At 39.8% G+C, this 25,181-nt stretch overlaps 1 protein-coding gene and 1 non-coding gene across 2 annotated transcripts in view; one reads left to right on the forward strand and one right to left on the reverse strand.

Moving 5' to 3' along the window:
• The first annotated feature begins 16,058 nt into the window (after window positions 1-16,058).
• The window catches only part of LOC115853566 (testis-specific Y-encoded protein 1-like), a 40,353-nt gene continuing 31,230 nt past the window's right edge, over window positions 16,059-25,181 (forward strand). The window contains 1 exon segment of the mRNA XM_030856992.2: window positions 16,059-16,199. Within this exon segment, the coding sequence (XP_030712852.2) occupies window positions 16,059-16,199 (141 nt within the window).
• Window positions 18,804-18,910, reverse strand: LOC115853950 (U6 spliceosomal RNA). Its single transcript, XR_004039795.1, has one exon. It is a non-coding gene; the product is annotated as a U6 spliceosomal RNA (small nuclear RNA).

Here is a 25,181-nt window from a genome sequence, read left to right on the forward strand (position 1 = left end):
ATTTTATGCTCAGTTTAATTGTCTGCCTTCAGGTATATGAAATTTTTTCCACATAATTTTCTATGAATCTATCCTTGCATAAATCCCTTAATCCTTGAAGTCACCTTTTTTTCCTAGTAACCTGTGTACTGTTTGGAGTGATATTCACCTAAAGTTACAATGGTGATTTCTGAGTTGTGAGTAAAGATAATTTTTTGCTTTTTTCTTTGTACTTCTCTGTATTCCTTGAATAGTTTTAAATTAGCATGTATCTTCAAAAAAAGATTCCACCTGAGATCTGATCAATGATATGTAATTATTATCTACATCACTCCAGGCCCTATACTTCTAATAATGTGGCCTAAAATGACCTACCATTTTGAGGTTGTCGAATCACACTGTTCCTTCATTTTCAGCTAATGCTGGAAAGAGGGGACAGCCTAGACTCCATCAGCATCTCGCGGTCACTGCATAACCACCGTGATCTTCAGAGAGAAATGACCACTGCTTCACTTTTGCCTTTCAAACCTTGTACAGATTCATCCTTTGCCCAACTCTAACCACTGAACCGTACAGTGAATGGAGATTCTGGGAAAAGTAGTTCCCACTTAACCAAGTCGATATGGTTTTAAACCACCTCGTGAGTAGCCTACTGAGTCAATCAGAAGAAATAATGAATACTACAGTGAGAGAGTACAGAAGGCTGAATAATGGCCACCCAAGGATATCAGGTCTAACTCCTTGGAACCTGCAAATATTACCTGAGAAGGAAAAAGGGTCTTTGCCATTGTGATTAAGGATCTTGATGTGGGGAGATTATCCTGGCTTGTCCATTGGGCCCTAAATCTACTCATAAATGTCCATATAAGAGAAAGGGAGAGGGAGATTTGACACACACAGTAGAGGAGGAGGGAAAAGGAGGCAGGAGGCAGAGGCTGGAGTGACACTGCCAGGAGTGAGGGAACCCTCGTGGCCGCTAGAAGAGGCAAGGGAAAGATTCTCCCAGGAGCCTCCAGAAGGAGGACAGCCCTGCTGACACCCTGATTTCAGTTCAGTGAAACTCATTTCAGACCTCTGGCCTCCAGAACTCTGAGAGAATACATTTTTGGTCTTTTAAGCCAAAATGGTCATTCGTTAAGCAGCCGCAAGAAAATAATAGAGAGAAATGACTGCTGCTTCGTTTTTGCCTTCCAAACCCTGCAGAAGTTCCTCTTTTGTCTGGCTCTAACCCGAAACGAGAGGAAAGGGGATTCTGGGAAAAACAGTTCCAACTTTACCAGGCTGATGTGGTTGGCAAACCAACACATTCGCAGCCTAGTGAGCCAACCAGAGGGAGAATGTGTTATGAGGATTATAGTGAGAAACTAATAAGCAAGGAATAGGGCCAATGTTTATGTTTTATTTATTATGTGCCAGGTAACATTTTAAGAATACTAATTCACTTAATTTCCACTATAAGGTAAGCATTATTTTTATCCAAATTTTACAGACTGGGCAACTGAGACACACAAAAGATCATACAATTAGTTAATGGTGGAACCAGGATTTGAACGCAGGAAGACTGGCCTCATTCCACATTTTTAACATTTACACTACATACTAAAGAGAATACTTCATTCACTGGGCATCCTATTCATCTATTGCTGTGAAACAAATTACGGCAAAATTTAGCTGCTTAAAGCAACCATCATTTTCTGTCATATCTCATGATATCGTGGGTCAGAAATCCAAGTGGGGCTCAGCTGGGGAATTCTCTCAATTTGTGGTTTTCAGCTGACAAATGAGCTGATCTGAGGAGTCCAAGGTGGCTTTACTCACAGGTCTGGCACTCACAGGGGTGGTGGGAAAGCTGAGCTCAGCTGGAGCAGTTGGCTTGGAGGCCCTCCACGTGACCATTAGAGCTGGCAGGCTGAGGGTAGTCAAACTACTTAAGTGAAAACTCAGAGAGTGTTCCAAAAGAACCTAGTGGAAGCTTCAAGAATTTTTATAACCTAATCTTAGAAATCCCCTCTGCTATATTCTCTTGGTCAAACAACTTGAAAAGGCCAGCCCAATTCAAGAGGAGACTTAGACTCTACTTCTCAATGGAGGAGTAGCTAAGAATTTGAGACCATTCTTCATCTACTTTTATTTTAATCTACAGATACTGACTTGCCTAAAGTCAAGAACTAGTTCCTTGAACTTTATAGCTCGTAATTATCTTCATGCATTTCAGAATAAAACTGCTTTTAATGACCTATAAATATGAATTACCTCAACGATGAGTTAGGGGACCTAGTTTACAGTCCTCATTTAATAAGTAAGTCATTTTGAGCAAATCACTTAAACACTCCAAGTCTCAATTTTTTTCACCTATAAAAGAAGAATGTTGGGCTATTTTAATTGAGTATTTTCTCTGGAAATCTTGAGATTGTTGCCTGGAGGGTTGCTGGTGCTGAAGTCCTGGAGCAGTGTGTGGAGTGGGCACTGCTCTCCTTCCTGCCCATCTGGAACAGCAAGGGGACTGTGTGTTGCCTGGGCCATGAGAGCATCTGTCGAGTAGGTGCCTGGGTTTAAATGGTCACTAGGTCTGTTTCAGCTTTAAAACTATCATCTGTTACCTGGTACTTTTGATCATATCAAGCTGCATTCATTTAGGGATTACTTCAAAAAATCAGTGGATTAACACAATAAAAGTATATTTCTTACTCGCAGGAAGTCCAATCAGCAGGGCCTGGGGGCAGGGGCTAATTTGCTCCATGAAGTCATTCAGGAACATAGGCTCTTTACATACTATACTCCCACCATCTGTTAGGAACTCACAGACCTCCACTGAGTTCTCCAAAGCCATTTGGCTGACAGAAGGAAAGAGAGAAAACAGGGAAAATCACACAATAGCCCCTTCTGCACTAGCCTGAAAATGGCATATAACCCTTCTGCATTCCATTGGCTAGAACTCCACTGTATCCACTACACTTAAGAACTGGAAATAAGATTTGTGAGGCCAGAAGAAAAAGGAAATCGATTATGGTGAATACACAGCTGTCTCACACAGCTGTCTAATCTTTGAAGCAGGGATGCACCATGGTGTTGTGCAAATCCAGATGAATTCATCCAGTTGTATTTTAGTATGAAAAGAGAATAATTTTTTTCATGTTTCCTGCCTAAGGGATACCTAATATCAAGTGCTAAATGACAACCTGAACAAATGAAACTCTACTTGTTTGATAAGCACTATAAAAAAAAGACTTTTTTGTGTGAATGCAGAGGTTTGAATTAAAACTAGAAACGTTCATAAGATGTACTATGGATGGAGAAAATGCTTCAGAACATGCTACAGTTCCTGTTAATGGCAAATTTATGCCAGTAAAATTATCAACCCTTTCTCCATGACCCAGCGCATAAGAGAATTCCTGTTGGGAAGCTCCTATAACGTCTGCCCACACTGCACTTTGCTTTCATAGGCAGCACTCTTAAGCTGCCACTTCTGTAGGCAGCACATTTAAACACTGTTTCATCAGAAATGCATCATTGTGTGCTCACAGTTTTCAAACAAGAACCTCAAAGATTGCTCTGTAATCAGAAGCCATCCAAATTAAACAAATCTATATTTGCTTATAAAATGACCCACTCTCTTTTCATCTTGTTCCTTAGTGAAGCTTATTATTTTCATGTCCAAGGTTAAATGTCCATTCAGGCCTAAACAGTTTGCTCCTGATGTTCATTTCAGATCTGGACCTCAATGAGGTCGTGATTTCACTCTTGGGAACACATATTGGTAAACTGAAGTTACTTTTTAAAAGTATTTAATGCTGGGGCTTCCCTGGCGGCGCAGTGGTTAAGAATCCACCTGCCAATGCAGGGGACACAGGTTCGAGCGCTGGTCCGGGAAGATCCCACATGCCGCGGAGCAACAAAGCCCGTGAGCCACAACTACTGAGCCTGTGCTCTAGAGCCTGTGAGCCACACCTACTACTGAGGCCCGCGTGCCTAGAGCCCGTGCCCCGCAACAAGAGAAGCCACCGCAATGAGAAGCCTGCGCACCACAATGAAGAGCAGCCCCCGCTCGCCACAACTAGAGAAAAGCCCGCGCACAGCAACGAAGACCCAACGCAGCCAAAAATAAATAATAATATAATAATTTTTTAAAAGTATCTAATGCCTAGCTCAAAAGCAAAAATATGAGATGATATAACAAGTAGCAAGGACTTTGAGTCTTTAAGTAGTTGGCTGTCTTCTTATTTACTTTCAGAGCAAGAGACTGACATAGAAACAGAGAGAAACTATACTACATACTGGAATATACCTGATACCCCACCACCCAACATTTTGTCTGATCATTGCTATATTTTATTTATTGATAAGAAACAGAATCAGAGAGCAGAATTTTCTGAAGTGCAAGAATGATTGCACTTGATTGTACTCTTGAATGATTTTGTTTCATGCAGCATTATATAAAATTTAGTCACATAGAGATAAAGATTTTCCCATTTCAATTCTCTTTCACTTAATTATACGAAACAGAAAGTTTCAAGTTCTTGCTAGTGTGTCTTAAACATACCTCTAAATCTAACTGATCTCTTTTAATAAATAAGGATCAGGTCTCGGGTCCAGGGCCTTTGGCAGGTAATAATATTTTGCTATAATTTTTTTAATGCAGTTATTTTGGTAATTACCCTCTACTTACTCTAAGTCACATCAATTTCCATTTACATCAGTTATAAAAAGTCAATTTAAACAAAATGTTAAATAATTAATATTAAAAGTGGACATGAATATGGCAAGTATTATGAAGGTGGTACAATAATGAATGAACTTTGGGAAACAGTGTATGGGGAAATTATGCAACATACATTCCACCATATCTATGGCTGTCATTGCCATAAATAACACGCAAAAAGAGGCAATACCATCAGAGGTCACTTTTTTGGTACTAAAGCTATTATATTTATACTTTGTATTGTTCTTCACAGGGGACATTCCATGCTAAGGAATAGTTATTTACACATGTGAAACCAGATTGAATTATCTATGACATAAGTTCACCTGCTATTACTGATCACCATATTAAAAGTGGCTCAGATAGGGTAGAGTTTCTTTCTTTCTCCTCTAACAGTCATACTACAAGTAGTCCAGGAGGTTCCCATGTTTCTTTTTGTTCCTCTTGCATCCCTGGAGCAGCTACAGGTGCAAAGATGCCTCACCACCCTGTCTACATCCCATGTAGCAGGAGGAAGGAAGAGACCAAAAGAGAGAAAGCTCCTTTTCTTTAAGTTCTATATCGTTGTAGAGACTAACTCACAATGGCCACATTTAAATATAAAGGAAGCTAGTTGGTTGGCCATATGGTTCACTGAAAATTCCATTCAGATAGAAGAAGAAGAAGAAGATGTTGATGGACAAATAGCAGTCTGTTTAAAGATCCAAGGGATTTCTCAGGACAGAAAAGATGAAATTACATTTAGTACTATTTTATCAATGCAGCATTTTATAATATTTTACTGTTCCATTTCATACCAAATTACATAGAAACTCCTTGGCCTACAGTTCAAGGTGCTTCACAGTTGTCTACAATATAAAAATATGGCATTAAGCTGCAAAAACTGTTTGAAATGGCAATAAGTTAGAGCTGCTTCTTTTTAAAAAACTATACAATGTGACTGACTTTATCTGGGTGAATCTGATAGTTAAGCAAGATGGGAATTTGAGCATTTAAGAGCATGTATATAGGATTTATTTCTTAAAGACAGCAACTGACACTAAAGCCTGGAAAGGTATTTTTATGTTTTTAGCACTGCTAAACGACCAGCAGGTCACAGAAGGTAAACTTAAGACTCCCACAGAAGAGGCTGACACTGACAAATGAAAATGAGGTTAAACAGAAGCTTTATAAAAATCCCTCTGGTAAAACTTCAGAAAAATAGAAGTTAAAGCCAGATGCTTCTGTTACCCAGCTCATCCAATTTAAGTCTACATGAGACTCTAAAAAGCTCGATTCTGAGGCCTCATAGCAATTGCTCAAGGTTTGGGGAGCAGCAGGAGGCTTGGTTAGCATTTGCCCACACTGGGGAATTTTGTATGAGGCCCCGAAGTCATATAACTTAATTTATGGGAAATCCCTAAAATCTGTCCTAGAGATAAGAATTAAATAATATTATCATGATACCACCATTGGGAAAATAACTTCCAACCTCACAATATCCTGGAAATAACTGTGACATGTGATAAGCAGAAAGGTTAGCCAAATTCTCCGAAGAGTAGCATAGCTTTCATTCCAATATAAAAATGAACATAGCATGGAAACAATGTTTAATAAAGTAGTTACATTATTTCTCATTGCTCAAATGGTATCTGAATATAAGAATGCACTTAAAATTGGTATAGTAACTACGGAAAACAGTAAGGAGGTGCCTCAAAAAATTAAAAATAGAACTACAATATGACCCAGCAATTTCATTTCTGGGTATTTTTCCAAAAAAAAAAAAAAGAACACTAATTCAAAAAGATATATGCACCCCTATGTTCATTGAGCATTATTTACAATAGCCAAGATATGGAAGCAACCCAAGTTCCCATCAATAAACCAATAGATAAAGAAGATGTAGTGCATATATTTCAATGGAATATTACTCAGCCAGAAAAAAGGAGTAATATCTTGCCATTTGCAGCAACATAGATGGACCTAGAGATTATCATACTAAGTGAAGTAAGTCAGACAGAGAAATACAAATACCATATGCTATCACTTATATGTGGAATCTAAAATATGATACAAATGAACTTATTCACAAAACAGAAACAGACTCACAGATTTCAAAAACAAACTTCTGGTTACCAAAGGGGAAACATGGTGGGGAGGGATAAATTAGGAGCTTGCGATTAACATACACATCCTACTATATATAAAACAGACAACCAACAAGGACCTGCTGTATGGCACAGAGAACTCTACTCAATATTCTGTAATAACCTATATTGCAAAAGAATCTGAAAAAGAATGAATTTATGTATATGTATAAATGAATCACTTTGAGGTACACCTGTAACTAACATTAACATTGTAAGTCAACTATACTCCAATAAAATTTTTTAAAAAATAATAGTTTAACTGGTATTAGGTATAGCTCTAAACATAATTGCAGAGCAAGCAGAGCCTCTGTCTTCACTTCCAGCCTAGCCGTTCTGCAATTTCCTCTTCTTGCTGGCCTCTTCTGCTAATCTTTCAAGTTCCTGGTCTTCTTACATGCCTGTCTACTCTACCCGCTGTCCCAGCCTCTGACCTGCTCCATTCTAGTTTTGCTCTGAGAAGGATCTTCTAAATAATGACAATAGTACATTACATTTTATATTCAACTTTGGAGAGAAAAGACCATCTATGGACAGGGTGTCCAGATATTTGTTTATGCTTCCATTCCTACCCTCTCCCATCAACAGTACCCTGTTTTCCCATGAAAGAATTCACTCCCCACTCATTCCTGGTCATGCACTTCGGGTTGGATAACCCCATCCTCAGCTCTTGGGGTGAGGCATGAGATCACCTCTTGTCATTTGGAATCCAGTGTCTACAGAAGCCAGGTTTTTAGTGAAAATAAAGAGTATAACAACTGTGGGGTTGGTTGATTGCTTCTTTAAAAACTTGAAAAAGGAAAATGATGAGCTAGAGCTTTACATTCCCAGCTCAACGTCAAAGGAATGAACCAGAAAGCTTCCTTAGGTCCTATAGCTAAATGGTTGATATTTCTGAAAACAAACCCAAAGTCCAGTCCTGCAGGCAGTTAAATGATAATGTGCATGGAATTCACAACCATAGATTCTCTTACGTTAAAGTTGAAGCATTAATTGGAAAAGAGTAAGAACCATGAAAATGGGAATGGGCACAACTGGCTGGATTCTAGAGAAGCTGGGGACCATGAACCTCCAAATTCTGCTTTGCCACATTTGCCAGTGGAAGCAGCCCATTCTTGCTGTCTAAGGAGGTTCAACTCTCCTTGCCTAAAGAACCAGTAATGATCTTTCCAAGAGAGAAAATTTTAATCTTCTTCTTGTTACTCCCGACCGATAATTATATTAAAATCCAGGAAATCAGGCAAAATGTATGACCTGGGAGAACGTGGCATATACAATATTGCAAGACTTTGCCAATATACATTAACTAAAAGCTGGGGAATATTTATCATAATGCATTCTAAGGGGCTGGAATCTGGTAGAAGGAATGCAATACTGGATGAAGCCAAATCTACTGATGCAGGAGGATTAAGCAGAAATTTTGAATTTAATGCATTAACTAAAGTAACTTGGATTGGCTGGTTTGATTGCTTGGCTAAAATTTGGAATCAAATATGGTTTATGCTAACTGGGGTTGAAAAATCAGAACTAACCTAGTGTTAGGGTATCAGATGTTTAAGGAAATTGGAATGTTTTAGTGACTTTATAATCATGTCTTCTATTTATGTCCCTAGGGAACCTCTGGAGGATACCTCTTTTATAAAGGCTCTGAGAAGCACACTAGGGGCTGGGAGCACCAGCACCCTTGAAGACCTCTGTAACAGCTATTCTTTGGAGGCCAGGAGTAACAGAGTGGCAAATGCTGCTATTAAAATAGATTCTCTGCATTCAGTGTGGTATACAAGTGTTGAACAGGTGATTGTCTTTTTTCTCTATACTTGATAGAAAACATCAAGAATAGCTTGCTTTCAGCTCTCCATCACTGTTATATTTAGTTTGCAGGGACTTTGATACCCTATCTATCCCATAGCATATAAAGCTGATCTAATGCAATATTATCACATTGATTGAACCTTTCTGGTAAACAGGAAGTAGAAGCCTTTGTATGTCACATGAGGATCAGTGGGTAGGAAATACCCCCCAGGAAAATTCAGGGGTCTGACACCTCAGTGAAATTTATAGGAGTCCAGTGGTCTGGGGCATGTTGAAATAGCCCTCCATGGTTAAAAGTCCTCTTCAGCTACTAAGAAACGGGCTTCTTGGCTTCTCCATAATTTGGAGGCATCATATACTTTATTAGAATGTACTGCTCCAAATCATCTACTGAGAAACCAGAAAGGCTGCAAGTTTTAAGTGGGCGCAAAGTAAAAGATAGCTCACCAATAGTTCCAGGCTGCTGTGCAAGTTGTTCTGCCACTTGGTTCAAACAACCCACCAGACCCAGATATGTTTGAAATGTCTGTAGCAGATAGGAGTGCTGTATGGAGTCTTTGGCCAGACCTTATAGGTAAAATACATCACAGACCTTTCAGATTTTAGGGCAAAGCTAAGTTTTCATCTGCTGATAACTATTTTCCTTTTGAAAAACATCTTATGACTTACTAGTGAGGGTAAATGGAGACTGAATGCTTGATCATTGGCCCTCAAGTTGCCATATTTTCTAAGCTGCCCATAATGAAGAGGGAGGTGTCTGACCCCAAGCCAGAAAGTTGAATGTTCACAGCAACAACCTTCATCAGGAAAAGTAGTATAAATGAGATGAGAATTAGGTAGGTCCCAAGACACAACAGCAAATGGCTCAGATTCCCATAAGTCCTACTGGAGATACATCTTCTTTTTTCTCTCATCCTGCACCAATATCTCATGGGAAATTCACAATGACCAGTTAAATGATGAAGAAAATATTCAGACGATTTTGCACAATATTCTGGCACCACCCATCTGAAGAGCTGCAGCACTGCAGCCCCATTCTATGGGTAGCCCTGAAGGACAATGGTGAAAGGAAGTTCTCCCTGTTGGCAGAATTTAGAACAGTACTTTTGATTTCTCATTTTGCCTGGAAAAAGAAATGTTCTAATGTGTGTATCTACATTGATTTATAGGCAATGATAATGGTCTGGCTAGCTGTCAAAAATTTGGAAGAAACATAATTAGAAAATTGATGACAAGAAGGTCTGGGGATGAGATAGTGACCTCTCTGAACGAGCACAGAGTGTAAGGATATTTATATCACATGTAAATACACGCGAATGAGTAACTTCAGCTGAAAAGGAACTTAATGATCAATGGAGCAGATAATTCATTATGTAGATGTCAGTCAGCCTCTTTTGAAAGCCACTCCAGCCTTGGCAATGTGTTCATGCATAAAGAGGTCATGACCGCAGGAATAGAGGTTATGCTTTCACTCGGTATCATGGACTTCTTATCACCAAAGCCAATATGTCTATACTACTGAGTTCCCAGGCTGCCAACGGCAGAAACCAAGACAGATTCCCTGAAACAGCATAACTCCCTGGGAGATAAGTGGCACCACTCCCTTATGAAAAAGGAAGCATTTTGTTCTCACTGGAATAGACACCTATTCTGGATATGCATTTGCCCTCCCTACATGCAATGTTTTGATCAAAACACCATCCAAAGATTTACAGGGACTTCCCTGGTGTCCCAATGGTAAAGAATCCGCCTTCCAATGCAAGAGACATGGGTTCAATCCCTGGTCTGGGAACTAAGATCCCACATGCCGCAGGGCCACTAAGCGCAAACGTCACAACTACTGAGCTCGCGCGCCTCAACTACAGAGCCCTCGTGTCACAAACTACAGAGCCCACGTGCCCTGGAGCCCATGCTCCACAACTAAAGAGAAGCCTGGGTGCCACCATGAAGAGCCCATGTACTGCACCAAAAAGACCCCATGTGCCTCAACGAAGATCCCCCGGGCCGCAACTAAGACCTGACGCAGCCAAAAAAATAAAGAAAATAAACAAATAAAATAACAAAGATTTACGAAAACTTATTCATCACTGTGGTATTCCGCACAGCATTGCTCCTGACCAAGGAACTCACTGTAGAGCAAACAATTTCATCAATGGCTTACGCTAATGGAATCCACTGAGTTGGCCTCAGTGTAATTGTAATGCAATGGCCTTTTGAAGACTCAGTTAGTTACAGTGCCACCTAGGTGACAAAACATTGTGCGCATGGCTAATATCCACCAGCATGAGGTAATGCTCTAAACGGCAATCAATATATGGTGATGATTTTCTTATAGCAAGGATTCCTGGGTCCAGGAATCACTATGTGGAAATGAGAGTGGTCCCTCTCTCTACTACCCTTAATGATCCTCAGAAAAAGTTTTGCTTTTCATCACCACAACTTTGTAGTCTGATAGTTTAGTGGTCTTAGTTCACAAAATATGAGTGCTTCCACAAGGGGACACAACAATTGTTCCATTAAATTGGAAGTTAAGAGTGCCATCTGACCGTGCTAGACTACTTGTACAGCTGAACCAACAGGCAACAAAGGTTACAGCTCCATCTGGAGTTATTAATCCTACCTGTCGAGGGCAATTTGGGAGTTTTTTTGTTTGTCTGTTTGCTTGTTTTTTATACAATGCAATAGGAAAGGATGCAGGAGATCTTTAGGGTATGGGTCAGTTTCAATCATTTGGAAAGCATATACTAATACAGTTAGAAATGCAGAAGAATTAAAGAGGGTATTCCTTGAGAAAACTTAAGGAGAAAGGAAGCAGGAATCGGCAAGGAAAGGCTTCAGACCATAACTCAGATCTGATATCTGTGAGTAGAGACTGCTAAATCAAGCCTCTGACTGTGAGACAGCTTGAAAAAGTCCTGGTTAGTCCCGTAAGGATCTTGAGCCAAAGGTTTCCCACACAGAAGTCCCTTATTAGGCCAAACAGTCAGGCCCTAGTACCCCCAGGATGCTCAGTTATTGGCTGGGAGTTCCCTGAAAGCGCATGACCTCAGTCTGAAAGCTGTAGCAGATCCTGAAGGTGCTACCACTGTCAGCTCGCTGCACTCCTTTTGGCAGGCTATCTCTTGAAGGAGATCAGAGTGGTGCACCCCTATGACTGAAACAGCCCACCCATTATACTGTGCACACTCATTTCTTCATACACATTCAAGAAGAGATCTTCTGTGGTTCTGCTAAGCCTCTCCCTTTGAGAGGAATTTATTAGAGGGATGAACTGTAGCCCCCATCACTGAAGTTGGCCTTGGGTCTGCAGCTGGTACTCAATATCTTCTGTCCCCACTGTGTATGTTAAATTCTTTTCACTCTTAGCCATCACCTAGACAGTTCTCTTATGTACCTGGTGATATGACCTATACCTCCTTCCTAAGACTTCTGGGCCCCTGTTCGCATATGCTTCTCAGGCATAGATTGCTTCATTTGCCCATCTGTAATCCAAGTGGCAGGAGACATCCAAGTGGAACACCTAAATTACATAATTATTTCTACCTGCCCCTACTGTGTAACTGCAGTCCTCCTTCCTCCTTCTGATCAGGGTCAATTATCTGTGCTAAGATATTAGCAACTCTTCTCTACTTGTCCATACACACAAGGAATCCAAAGTGATCAAGTGGTAGGCACGGTTATAGCTCAATGAAACCTTTGTTTTGTCTCATAGAAACAGTGAGCATCCTTTGCGGACCAGGACTTCTGATCCCGTAGAGCCCAGAGTTGGGATGAGAGGCAGAAAGTCTCCCAGCAGGTCACTGCGTTAGTAAGTGCAGCCAATCCTGCCTCTATCTCCTGGTTTCTAGACCTATGTGTCCATATTATTCAACTCCTATGCCAACAGGAGACAACTGGACCCAAAAAAACTTAACAGTGTTTCAAGTTCCTTAATCTTCATAGAACTTATCTCCTACACCCTGGAGGGTATGTGTCTTATTAATGCTTCTGGCAAGCTAGCCCCTTCTTGCTCATTCTGTCCAACCAGCATGATGTCATCAATGTAACAGATCAATGTGCTATTTTATAGGATGTCCGGATGGTCCACATTTCTGTCTGGGAGGAGTTGGAGTCTCTCACATGGCCTCCACTGACACCACAGGAGGGGTAACCTCAATAGCAACGAGCAGTGGTGAAAGTCATTACTGTCCACTAGGCCTTTTCTAACACTATCCCAGGAAGAGATGCCTCTTTACTGCTGGGTGGTATGGAATCTATTTTCCCCATGAGGTCTTCACTGACACCTTGGGGTGGAAGGTCTCATTGCTCCCAGTGGGAATAAAGGTCCTGGCTCCCTGCTTGGCCTTCTCTAACACTATCCCAGCAAGGGCATTGGAATGCCTCCTTACAGCCTGGCAATGGTAGAATTCTAGGCCTTTGCTGTTGTGAGAGTGGGGGGATGAAACCATAGCTTTTTTCTCTGTGGTGTTTAGTCAGAGCAGAACAGTTATTGTCTAAAACTTTTCTGTCTTGCTAGCATACCCCTTTCCTGGCCCTTTAACTAGGTGGAACAGGCTTTTGTCGGAGCTATTATTGTCTGTGCCTGTTGGCATTTCCAGGTTGTGGATTCTTTAAGTTTGGGATACCTGGGGCAAACATAAAACCCAGAGAATTCACCACCATGTTATTCCTTGAGTACCAAGGTCCCTGGACAGTTGGACTTCTCTCCACCTTTCAGAGTCTTCCTATGTTTATTTTACATATAAAGGTCAGGAATTTTTAGTTATTAGCAGGAGGAACAGAAAAAAAGCACATCTGCTCCATCTCCCTGGAAGAGGAAGTGCCGTTTGTGTCTTTTAAATTTTAGGTGTGATCGTAACACTCAATGCATTAAACTCTTCAATAACCTCTCTTAATATCTAGAGTAAAACCCAGAGTCCTGATAATGGCCAACTAGGTCCTATACGAATTAGCTACCTGTTTGCCTAATATTTTCCTCCTTACTCAGTCTCCAGTACCTAGAAGAGGACTGGCCCCAAATAGGTAATCAATAAATACTTTTTAATTAATGAATTGAGTAACGTATCTCTTTTTAATACTGAAAACAATCAATCGAGCACCCACATGCCCAGAGGGACAAGTCCCTTGTGTCTCTCTTTGGGCCTGCATTCCCTGAATTATCCAAGAATCCAAGAGGCTTGCTCATTCCAAAGGGGCTGTAGTAGAAAGAATTATAAAAATGTCCCCCCGAGATTTCTTGCCTTAATACCAGGGACTGTATGATAAAATATCAGGCCCGTGAATACAGCATGCTGCACAGCAAAAGGGACTTTACCAATGTAATTAAGGTTACTAATTAGTTGACCTTAGGTTGCTAATTAGTTAATTGACCTTAAGATAGAGAGAGTGTTCTGGATTATCCAGCTGGGCCTTATGTAATTACATCAGCCCTTTAAAAGCAGAAAAGGAAGGCAAAGAGACGGGAAGCATGAGAAAGTCCTGACATGCCATTACTGGTATGAAGATAGAGGGGGGCCACATGAGAAAAAGGGTGAATTAAGGAGTTGAAAGAGGCCCCTTGGTCAATAGTTAGCAAAGAAACATGAACTCAGTCCTACAGCTGCAAGGCACTGAATTCTGCCAGCAATTCTAATGAGGCTGGAAGCAGATTCTTCCCCAGAACCTCCCGATGAGAACCCAGCCTGGTTAACACCTAGATTTCTGTCTCTGAGACCCTGAGCAGAGAATGCAGCCATGCTGCACTCAGACTTCTGACCTACAGACCAGTGAGCTAATAAATGGATATGGCTTAAACCTCTATATTTGTGGTGATTTGTTACACAGAAATAGAAAAACATATAGGGGCCATTCCTGTGTCCAAGTGCCAAACAGAGAAAGTGCTAGAGGAGCTAATTAGTTCCTTATTTCCTCTACACATATTAGTTTTCTGCTGCCATTGCTTCTGTTAATATGTTTACACTATTGCTGTTGAAAACAACTCATCTTGCATGGTTAACACATCCTTGTCCACCAGTGTGGTGAAGCATATGTTGTCCAGCTCTCAGAACAGTGTTATTATTCCTAAAGGAAGCTTGGGTTCACAAGGTTACCATTAAAGAATTACAACCAAAGATTGTACTTACTCACTGGCTCAGTCGTTGTTTTTCAAAGAATGCTGCTACACCACGGTGGCTTGGTCCAGGAGTCCTTCTAGCTGCAGCCATGACTGTGCTGGAATCAGCCTTCCTCAAGAACAGCCTAGGCCAGTGGTAAGAAAATATTGGTCACACAGGATGCAGAATGGTTTTGTTTTGCCATCACACTTAAATACCGTTTAATATGAACGGCAAGTACTGAATTCTGTTCCCCCCGCCCTCCCCGAATCCATATGTTGGAGTCCTAATGATTAGTACCTCACAATGTGACCTTCTTTGGAGATAGCGTCTTTCTAGAAGTAAGTTAAGGTCATTAGATTGGACCCCAGAGCAATATGCCTGGTGTCCCTTTTTATAATAGGGCCGGGACGGGCACGCTGCCATTACCTTACGGCTGCTAGTGGTAGGCCTTCCTCTCGAAACCATTATCGCGAGACTGTTAGCGCGTGATCCTTAGCGCGAGACTGTGAGACCGCGATACCGCGAGACTGCGAGACCGCGAGACCGCGAGACCGCGAGACCGCGAGACCGCGAATCCGCGAGACTGCGAGATCGCGAGACCGCGAGACCGCAAATCCGCGAGACTGCGAGACCGCGAGAGCGCGAGACCGCGAGACCGCGAATCCGCGAGACCGCGAGACCGCGAATCCTCAAGACTGCGAGATCGCGAGACCGCGAGATCGCGAGACCGCGAGACCGCGAGACTGCGAGACCTGCAGACCATTAGCCAACGGTTAACCTCACAGTGGTCCTTTGGGCGGAGAGTGCGGTGAGAGCTAAGTGGCTGCCTTCTACCCCCGGGGCCTTCGAGGCCCTCCGTGCTCGGGCAGGCGGGTGAGCTGGAGGGTCCAGGGACAGGCTGAGAGCTGTGTTCCGCAGGGCTCCAGAGCCCTCGCCATGGCCGCCCAGTGGCCGGGCCCAGGCCTTGGAGCAGCAGCATACTAATTCTTTACTAAGCTCTCTGAGGTTGCAAGGAAAAGACAAGCCAAGTTAGATGATATTAGGTTATTATAAAGATATCCTAGAAAATAAAGAAGCATGGAAACCCATCACAGCAGCTATATTTATTCAGAAGTGCATCATGACATTGAAGTCCATGAAGAACCAGAACAAAGGCCCATTTTCACCCAGGATATTTCAGACCGAGGCCTAAAAACCCACCTACTATTGGGGCAGCCACCCATTAGTGAGACTATCCAATATGGAACACCCCAATTAGGCTGAATTTTGCACCGAGCTATCTCAGTAGCAGATGACATACCGTTATGTCCATACCATATAAATTTACATTATGCAGGGCACCTAACCATGGCTGGATCCCTGGGTGCTGTATCTATTTCATTTTATGCACCTGGAATAAACCATGGTGTCTTAGATGCTCATTTCCTTACAAAGGGTCTGAAAGCTGTACTTGTCTACTATTCCTCTCTGGTATCACTGCTTCTGGAGGTAGGTGCTATCTAAATAACAAAACGTTGGTTCTCAAACATGAGTTTGTAATATTAACCTGTGATGTTTATTTAAAGTGTAGATGTCAATCCACAGTGCCTAGGTGTTTTGACTGGATAGATCTAGAGGGAGACCAGTACGTCCATTTTTTAAAAACACTGTCAGTGTTTCTGATGAAGATAGTAGAGGATCACGCTTTGAGGAATTCCATATAGAGAAAACCCAGGAATAGATGTATTCTTAGTGTGCTTTGCTTTATCCAGAGTCACTTGAAGTTATTCAGAGTTTAATCTGGTCATATAATCTTGCACTAAGTTTCTTTTAAAGTGTAACATTTCAGAATAGGGCCAAGATACCCATAGAATGAGAAGAGAGCTCCTAAGAGGAAAAACAAAAAGGGTTTTAGATGTTACATGTCACATCAATATTAGAAAAAAATCTGGGGCTTCTCTGGTGGCGCAGTGGTTGAGAGTCTGCCTGCCGATGCAGGGGACACGGGTTCGTGCCCCGGTCGGGGAAGATCCCACATGCCGCGTAGCGGCTGGGCCCGTGAGCCATGGCCGCTGAGCCTGCGCGTTCGGAGCCTGTGCTCCGCAACGGGAGAGACCACAACAGTGAGAGGCCCGCGTACCACAAAAAAAAAAAAAGAAAAAAAAAGAAAAAAATCTGTGTCAGAAATGATTCTGTGCAAAGTGGCCGTAATTCGCAATCATCAGCACCTCTACACTGTTAGACGCCATTAGAATGGGAGCCATTAGAAGACTACACCAGCTGGACTTGGAAACTTGATGAGATTGTAGCCCAGTGACAGATGGTAACAGGGAAAATAATGCAAAACACAACTAAATGATAGCTGGAAATGAGGGTGCATATTGAGAGGTAGCACACCATAATCTTTAATGAGAAATTAAGTTCATTTAACTAAGCTTGTCTAAGCCCTCAGTATTAGGTTATGTGAGATTTTAAGAAAAAAACTTTGCCAAACAAGAATAGACCATTTCTTTAATAGAGAACTTAAACATAATCATTTGTCTTCTTATATTGATTGTTAGATATTTCCATTACCAAGCTTTCTTTGAAATACTTTTTAATTGATTTCTTCTAGGTTTAATAATTAAGTGTTTATAAAGCATCAGTGGGAAATTTTGCTGCTAGGTAGCAATGTAAAACTTATGAATCATTTGTTAGGAAGCAATAGAGGTGATCTCTCCCCTACATGTAACTCTCCTGAAAAGATTAAATGGGTAATACTTCTAAAATACTGTGGAAGATTTAATTAAAACTACATAATTCAGCATATAGGATTTGGAGAAGCAGTGTCTGTCAGCAAGAATGGGAAGATGGGCTCTGGAAAATAGATCAGAAAGGCTAAGCATGAAAGAAGCTAGGGTCAGTTAAGAGCTAAGACAGCACAAAGGACCCAAAAACAGAGTGGTTGAGAGCATAGGTCATATTTCTCTCTCTCTCTTCCCCCCCACCAAGTTTATAATCCTAACTAACTCTTCTCTATCTGTTAAGCAGAGATAATAACAATATCTGTTTCATAGGACTGCTGCAAATAGTCAATGAGTTAACACAGGTAAAGGACTTTGGACAGTGCCTGACACATAGTAAGTTTCAAGCAGCTCTTGGCTTTTATTATTAACAGGAGATCCATGCTACTCTAAGACAGAGGGTTTAAATAATAAGACCTTCCCCACAAGCAAGCCAAATCCCTTCTTCTCTTTCAGTTTAAACTCATATTCTCTTATTCTGTCATTATGGCAATAGGGACTAGCCGGCCACTTTTCTCTACATGGTGACCCTTCACACTCTGATTTCATGTAGTCAGAAACATTTGCGGATGTAGAGCTCTTCAGGGAAAAGCGTGTCCCAATCTAATTTCACAAAGTAGTGTCAGGAAGGAAACAATCAATGAGGTTACTCCAAATCAAAGCACTTTAGGGAAACTCTTTTAATCCATCTTTAGGCCAGTAAAGCATGGAGAGAGAATCACTGATGTGCAAAAGATGTGTAAGAAAGGTGTTCTTACAGCTATATTTTTTACTATATGTTGAACTAAAATTAAATGTGGGGAAAGGTCTAATCTTTTAAGTAAAAATAATTTAGTGTGTTTCCATATTAAGATATCAGAGTATTTGTTTTGAATCTTGGACTTTATAATACATGATTTTAGTTTTTTCTAATCTTGGTTTTAGTCTTCTATTTTAAGTAACAACTTGAAGGCAGAGGACAACACTTACACATATTTAGATTCTCACAAACCCAGGAAATCTTCTACGTATTATAAGTGTTCATTAAACATTAGTCCTTTATGAGTCCATAGTAGTCAAATTAGAAATTTAGGAACTAACTTAATTATTTCTGAGTTGTTTATTGAAAGTAATGGCAACTGGTGAACATCACATGGTAATATAAATGTCCCATAAATATGTTACTTCAAACCATGCAGACAGATAGTAAATAAAATGTAAACCACATTTTTTTAACATCTTTATTGGAGTATAATTACTTTACATTGTTATGTTAGTTTCTGCTGTATAACAAAGTGAATCGGCTATACATACGTATACATATATCCCCATATCCCCTCCCTCTTGAGCCTAAAACATGGAACGCTTCACGAATTTGTGTGTCATCCTTGCGCAGGGGCCATGCTAATCTTCTCTGTATCGTTCCAGTTTTAGTACATGTGCTGCCGAAGTGAGCACCACATTTTCTTTAATAAGCACTGAGAGTGCTCATGGGCCAGTTGCGGGATCCGTGGGTGAGGCATCCCAGTGCCTCATGGGTGGGGTTCTTGGTGGAGTCTGTGATGCATTTAGTAGGACCCGAGTCCCTTTACTGCCCTCTTCGAGTCCTCTCTCTTCGCCTCCCTCTTCCCCCTAGTCCTGTAGCTCCTGACTCAGTACTCTGTAGGGAACGAGAGAGAAATGTGCCTCTTTGGCAACATCCCACACAGGGGGGAAGCTAAGTTCTGACTCATGCACTCACTTTCCCTTATGGGAGAAATCACAGGCCAGAAAGTTCCCGCTTGGCACTAAGCTGTGCCACTTTTTTTTGGCGGGGGGCGGGGGGCAGGTGACACAGGTAAAGTTCCTCTTAACCTCTGTAATGCATCCTGACTTGTATTGTTTGGCTCCAGTGGTGTGCTGAACTTCTCCACTGGAAACCTGGAAATAAAAGGCTCTCTCATCCGCAGGTGATTGTCTAAGGCACTGTTCTCCCGGGACTCCCAGGCTGCAGCCGAGAGAGGCTGGAGCCAGGTCACAGGCCACTGCTGAATGTGTACAAAGTCACTTTTGCCTGTGGATTGATGTCAAGTTGTTGTTGTTAGGATGGGGGATACAACAAAGGACGTCTTATTAGCGATGACGCTGACGTCACCATTGAACATGTACTTAACTCATACAGATTCCTCCCTAATGGAGCAATGTGCTTTGCTCCCTGTGTTATATTGTCACATCACCTGTCTCCGTGGAATCAATACCAGCCTCAGGCCTTCGCAGACTTCTTTCATTGTCATTGAGTTCTGAGGTTGTTTCATTAGACTACTCAGATCCCTGTAAGAAATAAATCAGAGCCTTTGACACTACAGACCCAGAGTTCTTCCTTTCAAGTAGTATCAGGATAAGTTTTACATATTAAACATTAATATGTGTCATTCTTCTGCTGTTTCCCACAACACAGAATTGAAAGATATATAACAAAAGAGAATCCGAATGTTTCAGGGTGATTTTTTCCTAAGAAGTCTAGAATATTTAAAAAAAATTTTTATCATTCATGTCTTCTCACCCATATGTACTTGGGAAATGGTAAAAGCGTTGCAAATTACAGGAGATCATGTGATGTGAATCTAAATATGAGAATCCAATGAGTACAAACTGTGAATTATAACTTTGCAATACTCTTCCAGTAATTGCATGAGATTAAATGTTTCCCTTGCATTTTGAATTCTTTTAACTGTAAGGTTAATCTGTTATTTCGTGTTCTATAGAATTTTACTTTGCTTTTGCTCATGTTTGTTTTCATCTTCTATGTTTGTAGTTTAGGCAGTTCCTTACTAAATTGTCATCTGCCCGTGAGGTTGGTGAATAACTGCTGATATCATTTAAACTGTGGAGAATATATAAGCACCCCGAATATTCCTTACTTACTGAACTTTCCACTCTTTTAAAATTAAAACATTTCATGTCCCTTAATCTCCTATTAAAATTCAGATGTGATACTTGGAATAAATAATGTTTTAAGTCATTATCATTCACTAACACATCTTGTAATCAACTTAGTAAATATACATAGTTCATTGAATCTTAAGTAGGTAAGTTTTATAAATAATTCAATTACTCTTTTCATGGATTTATTATTTTTAGTGCTATTTATTTAAAAACTATTTTAACTTTTGACCAAATTAGAGCAGTTTAATATACAATTCCTGATAGGTTAATGAATACCTATTTCAGTGATAGACTTTTTTTTTAAAATAAAATAAGAGATTGAGATGAGGCAGAGATATTAGCTTAAACTTCACTGGTACTTACAATATAAGTGTAATATGAACTTAAGAAGTTTATAGGTCCAAGAATCAAACACTAAAACCTAAAATGGAAGTTTAATAAACTCTTTTCAACTGTTACAAATGAAAGAACAACTCTATAGAAAGGGAACAACCCACACACACACATGACCAACAAATGTTAAAAATCTTCCAATAAATATTTAAAACTAAAGTGTACATTAAAATAATAATGTGATATCAGAGGGTTTTACCTCTCAATTTGTCATACTTTAAAAGTTGGTAACAACGATTGTACCGAGAAAAAAACAGGTAATCCCTTACATTGATGGAGGCAACGTTAATTGATACAGCCTTCTTGGCAGTTGGATGAGAGGTACACAAACTTTCTGGCAATTAAAAAATGCATACCAAATATCTTGAAATACATGTTTATCAAGTCAGAAATACCTCTGCTAAAAAGTTGTTCTGAGAAAATAATGTATCTGCAAAAATTAACTGTATAATTAAAGGCTGTAAGTGTCCAATAATCTGGGTGAAGGAAGTAACTGTGTTTCTTAAATTATTGGCTAACCTTTTAAAATGATGTTCTAGAAACATGTTTATTGACATAAAATTATTTAAAATTATTGCTTATGTGAAAACCCATTTTTTGAAAAGAATATAAATATCAGTGCATGTAAATATATTCCCCAAATTACATACCTGTGTGGTGGGAATTTGTGTAATATCTATATTTTTTACGTTGGTTCATCTATATTTATAATTTTGTTCAGTGAATATGTACTTAAAGTTTTTTAAAGTAATCTAATAATTATTATATATAAATGGAATATGCCTTAAGTATATCATCCAAAAAAAGAAAATCTCCTTAAGCGGTGATCCTTTCTAATGAAGGAAAATCAGAAAATGTATTAGAAACTCTTCGAGCCATACACTCAGCACAATGTCCTCATCTCTGACAAATATTTTTCTTCACCTCAGTGGTAGAGCCCATAGCTGTATTTATAATGGCTAATGCTGGTGGTACGAAGTGAGTACATTTGTGCAAACAAAGCCATTCAGGGTCTCTTCCTCTTCTGGAACTGGAATTCATACTGATCCCAGAGCCAAAGGTAGAGAAAATAGGTTTACTGAGAGAGCTAGAAAGAGTAGAGAAGGTGGGAGACCATAGAGTACCTTTAGAAAGACAAAAAGGACTAATCTTTTTTTTTTTTTTTTTTGGTCCGGTATGCGGGCCTCTCACTGTTGTGGCCTCTCCCGTTGTGGAGCACAGGTTCCGGACACGCAGGTTCAGCGGCCATGGCTCACGGGCCCAGCCGCTCCGTGGCATGTGGGATCTTCCCGGACCGGGGCACGAACCCGTGTCCCCTGCATCGGCAGGCGGACTCTCAATCACTGTGCCACCAGGGAAGCCCAAAAGGACTAATCTTAGTTTCAGGCTGTTTTCTAAAGCTGACCAGGCCTGATTGTACTTCCTGTCCCAGGATTCCAGGAGAAACCTATATGGTCTGTTTTGTTCTTAACCAGTTTAAGTAAGTTTCTGTTATTTGCAAAGAAAAAGCATAGATTAAGAAATGGTCTATCACTTCAGAAAAAATAGAAATCACACCAACTATTTTAACAAGAGAATGTAATAGAGTTGATTTAGATACTGGAGAGCTGAAAAGACAAAAAAGAGAACACTGAAGTATGGTAGAGGAATCTACCACCCCTAGGGCTGGGATAATAAAGGGAAGAGAGTGGGAATACTAGAAGAAATAGTAGTTTGAGGACAGATTGCCTGGCTGGGGCTTGTAACTCAAAATCCTAGAGGATAGGTGTCAGGGAGCTGGGACTCAGATATGTGAGGAAAGGATACCAGCCAACTGGTGCTGGTCTCTGAGAAGGCAAAATGAGACAGGTTTTTTAAATTTTGGGAGGAGAAGTGGAAACTAGAACCAACTGCTACTGTACCTACTGCCCAGGTGAAAAATCATTGCTCATATGATGTTGACAGTCACAGGAAGCAAAACAGGAAAGAACATGTCCCTTTTTCCTTCTCCAGGCCTCCAGTCTTTCTTTAGAATTCTCCATTGTCAAAGTCTAACAGGGAGACAACTGGCAAAACAGAAACGTGATTTGCAGAGTCCCAGCCCTAGTAAGATAAGGCAGAATATAAAAGAGTCGGTTTGAAACAGAAAGAAAATGCCTTAATAACAAGTAAATATGGTAAAAGTAAATTTTATGTTACTTCTAAATTTTATGTTTATGCCAAATACACAGTCTAAAAATACTTTCAAAATGAATGAAAGCACTATAGAGAAATCATAGGAACCACTCAACAGATAAATGAACAAATTCAGGGGAAATTTGCTATTTTGGCAGCTTGTGTCCTACTAAAAAGTCTTTTAATTAGCTTTGTTTAGCCCTAAATATAATTTAGTTTGTGAATTTAGAAGCAATTTTGTATGTTTCAGTTGAACAAAAATGAAAAATTCAGTTGGTAATATTTTTGTTCAAACACATTGTATTTCAACAGTACCAAAATGAATATAAGACCAGAAAGTCAAAAATAAATGGTAACTATGTGAGGTGATGGATATGTTAATTGGCTTGATTGTGGTAATCATTTCACAATGTATGCATATATCAAAACATCCATTGTATTCCTTAAATATATGCAATTATTTGTTTAAAAAAGAACAGAAAAAATTAAATACTCCTAAATCTATTGAAGAAATTGAATCAATTATTTAATTATTTTTATAAAACAAAGAAAAGCACATTCTTCAAAAGCTTCACCAGAGAAAATTTCCATACATTTAGGTAAGAAATAATGCCAATTTTATTCTAAGAGCTTTTTGTGCTTTTTGCGGGGGGGGCGGCCACACTGTAGTATGCGGGATCTTAGTTCCCCAACCAGGGATCGAACCCGTGCCCCCTGCAGTGGAAGCATGGATTCTTAACCACTGGACTGCCAGGGGAGTCACCAATTTTAGATAAACTTTTTAAAAGAGTAGAAGAAGAGTAAATACTTCCCATTTCACTTTATGCCAACATAGATATTACAAGAAAGAGAAACTACTGACCACTCTCTAGATGCAAAAATCCTTTTAAAAATTGTTAAATATAGGCATATATGAGAAGAATAAGGCATCATAACTAACTGGGGTTTATCCCAGGAGTGCAAAGTTGGGTAAACATTAAAAATTAATCAGTGTAATTTTCTACATTAACAGAATGAAGGAGAAAAGATGATCATTTTAAGAGGTGTCAAAAAGGTATCTGATAAAATTCAATACCTTCTCATGATTTTAAAAAGCTGTTAGCATACTGGGACTAGAAAGGAATGTTCTTAAGCTTATAATGGTTGTCTATGAAAAACCCATAGCTAACATTGTACTTGATGATGAAAGAGTAAATGCTTTCACCCTGAAGCCAGGAATAAGATTCAAATGCCCTCTCTCACCACGTCTATTCAACATTGTACTAGAAGTCCTGGCATGTGTAACAAGACAAGTAAAAGAAATAAAAGGTACAAAGATCGAAAAAGAGGAAGCAAAACTTTATTTGCATGTGACGTGTGTGTGTATTTTTTTAATCCACAAAAAATATACAGGAAAACTGTTAGAACTAATGGGTTTGGCAAAATGGCAGGATTAACAAGGTTAATACACAAAAATCAAGTTTTTTCTGTATACTGGCAATAAATCAGTAGAAAGTAAAATATTAAATGAACATCATTTGCAACAGCATCAAATACCTAAAAGTAAATCTAATAGAAAATACGAAAATCCTCTACAATGAAAATTTCAAAACTTTATTAAGAAAAATCAAGTAATTAATATAGCATTCACCACGTTTATAGGTTGGGAGCCTTAATATTTTTAGGACATCAATTATCCCCAAATCAACCATGGTTTCAATGCAATCCCAACCAAAAATCCAGAAAGGTGTGTGAGCGTTTGTCAGAGTGTAAACTGGCAAGACGCTCCTAAGAGTTATATAAAAATTCAAAGAAACTTGAATAGACAAGACAAACTTGAAGAAAAACAAATTTGGAGGACTTAAACTATAATATTTCAACATTTATTATCATGCCACAATAATTAAAACTGTGGCATTAGTGCAAGGACAAATAAATGGAACAAGGGAATCAAATAGCCAAGGCACCACAGCAGTTCCGTGGGAAATGAATAGCTTTTCAGGAAGTGGTTCTGCAGTAATTGGATATCTGTATAAATTTTTTAAAGGACCTTGACTCCCTACTTCATACGCTATACAAAAATTGAGATTTGTCAAGGGCAAGTGTGAAAGGTAAATAAATAAAGCAAATAGAAAAACATAGTAGACAGTATCTTTAGTAAATATTTTGGGATAGGCAACTATTTGTTGTACAGGACACAAAGAGCAGTAGCAATTAAAAATGGATTTGTTGGACTGCTTTAAAATTAAGAACTTGCGATCATCAGAAGACACCATTA

Source organism: Globicephala melas, chromosome 9 (assembly GCF_963455315.2).
Source record: "Globicephala melas chromosome 9, mGloMel1.2, whole genome shotgun sequence".
In the NCBI taxonomy this organism is placed as follows: Eukaryota; Metazoa; Chordata; class Mammalia; order Artiodactyla; family Delphinidae; genus Globicephala; species Globicephala melas.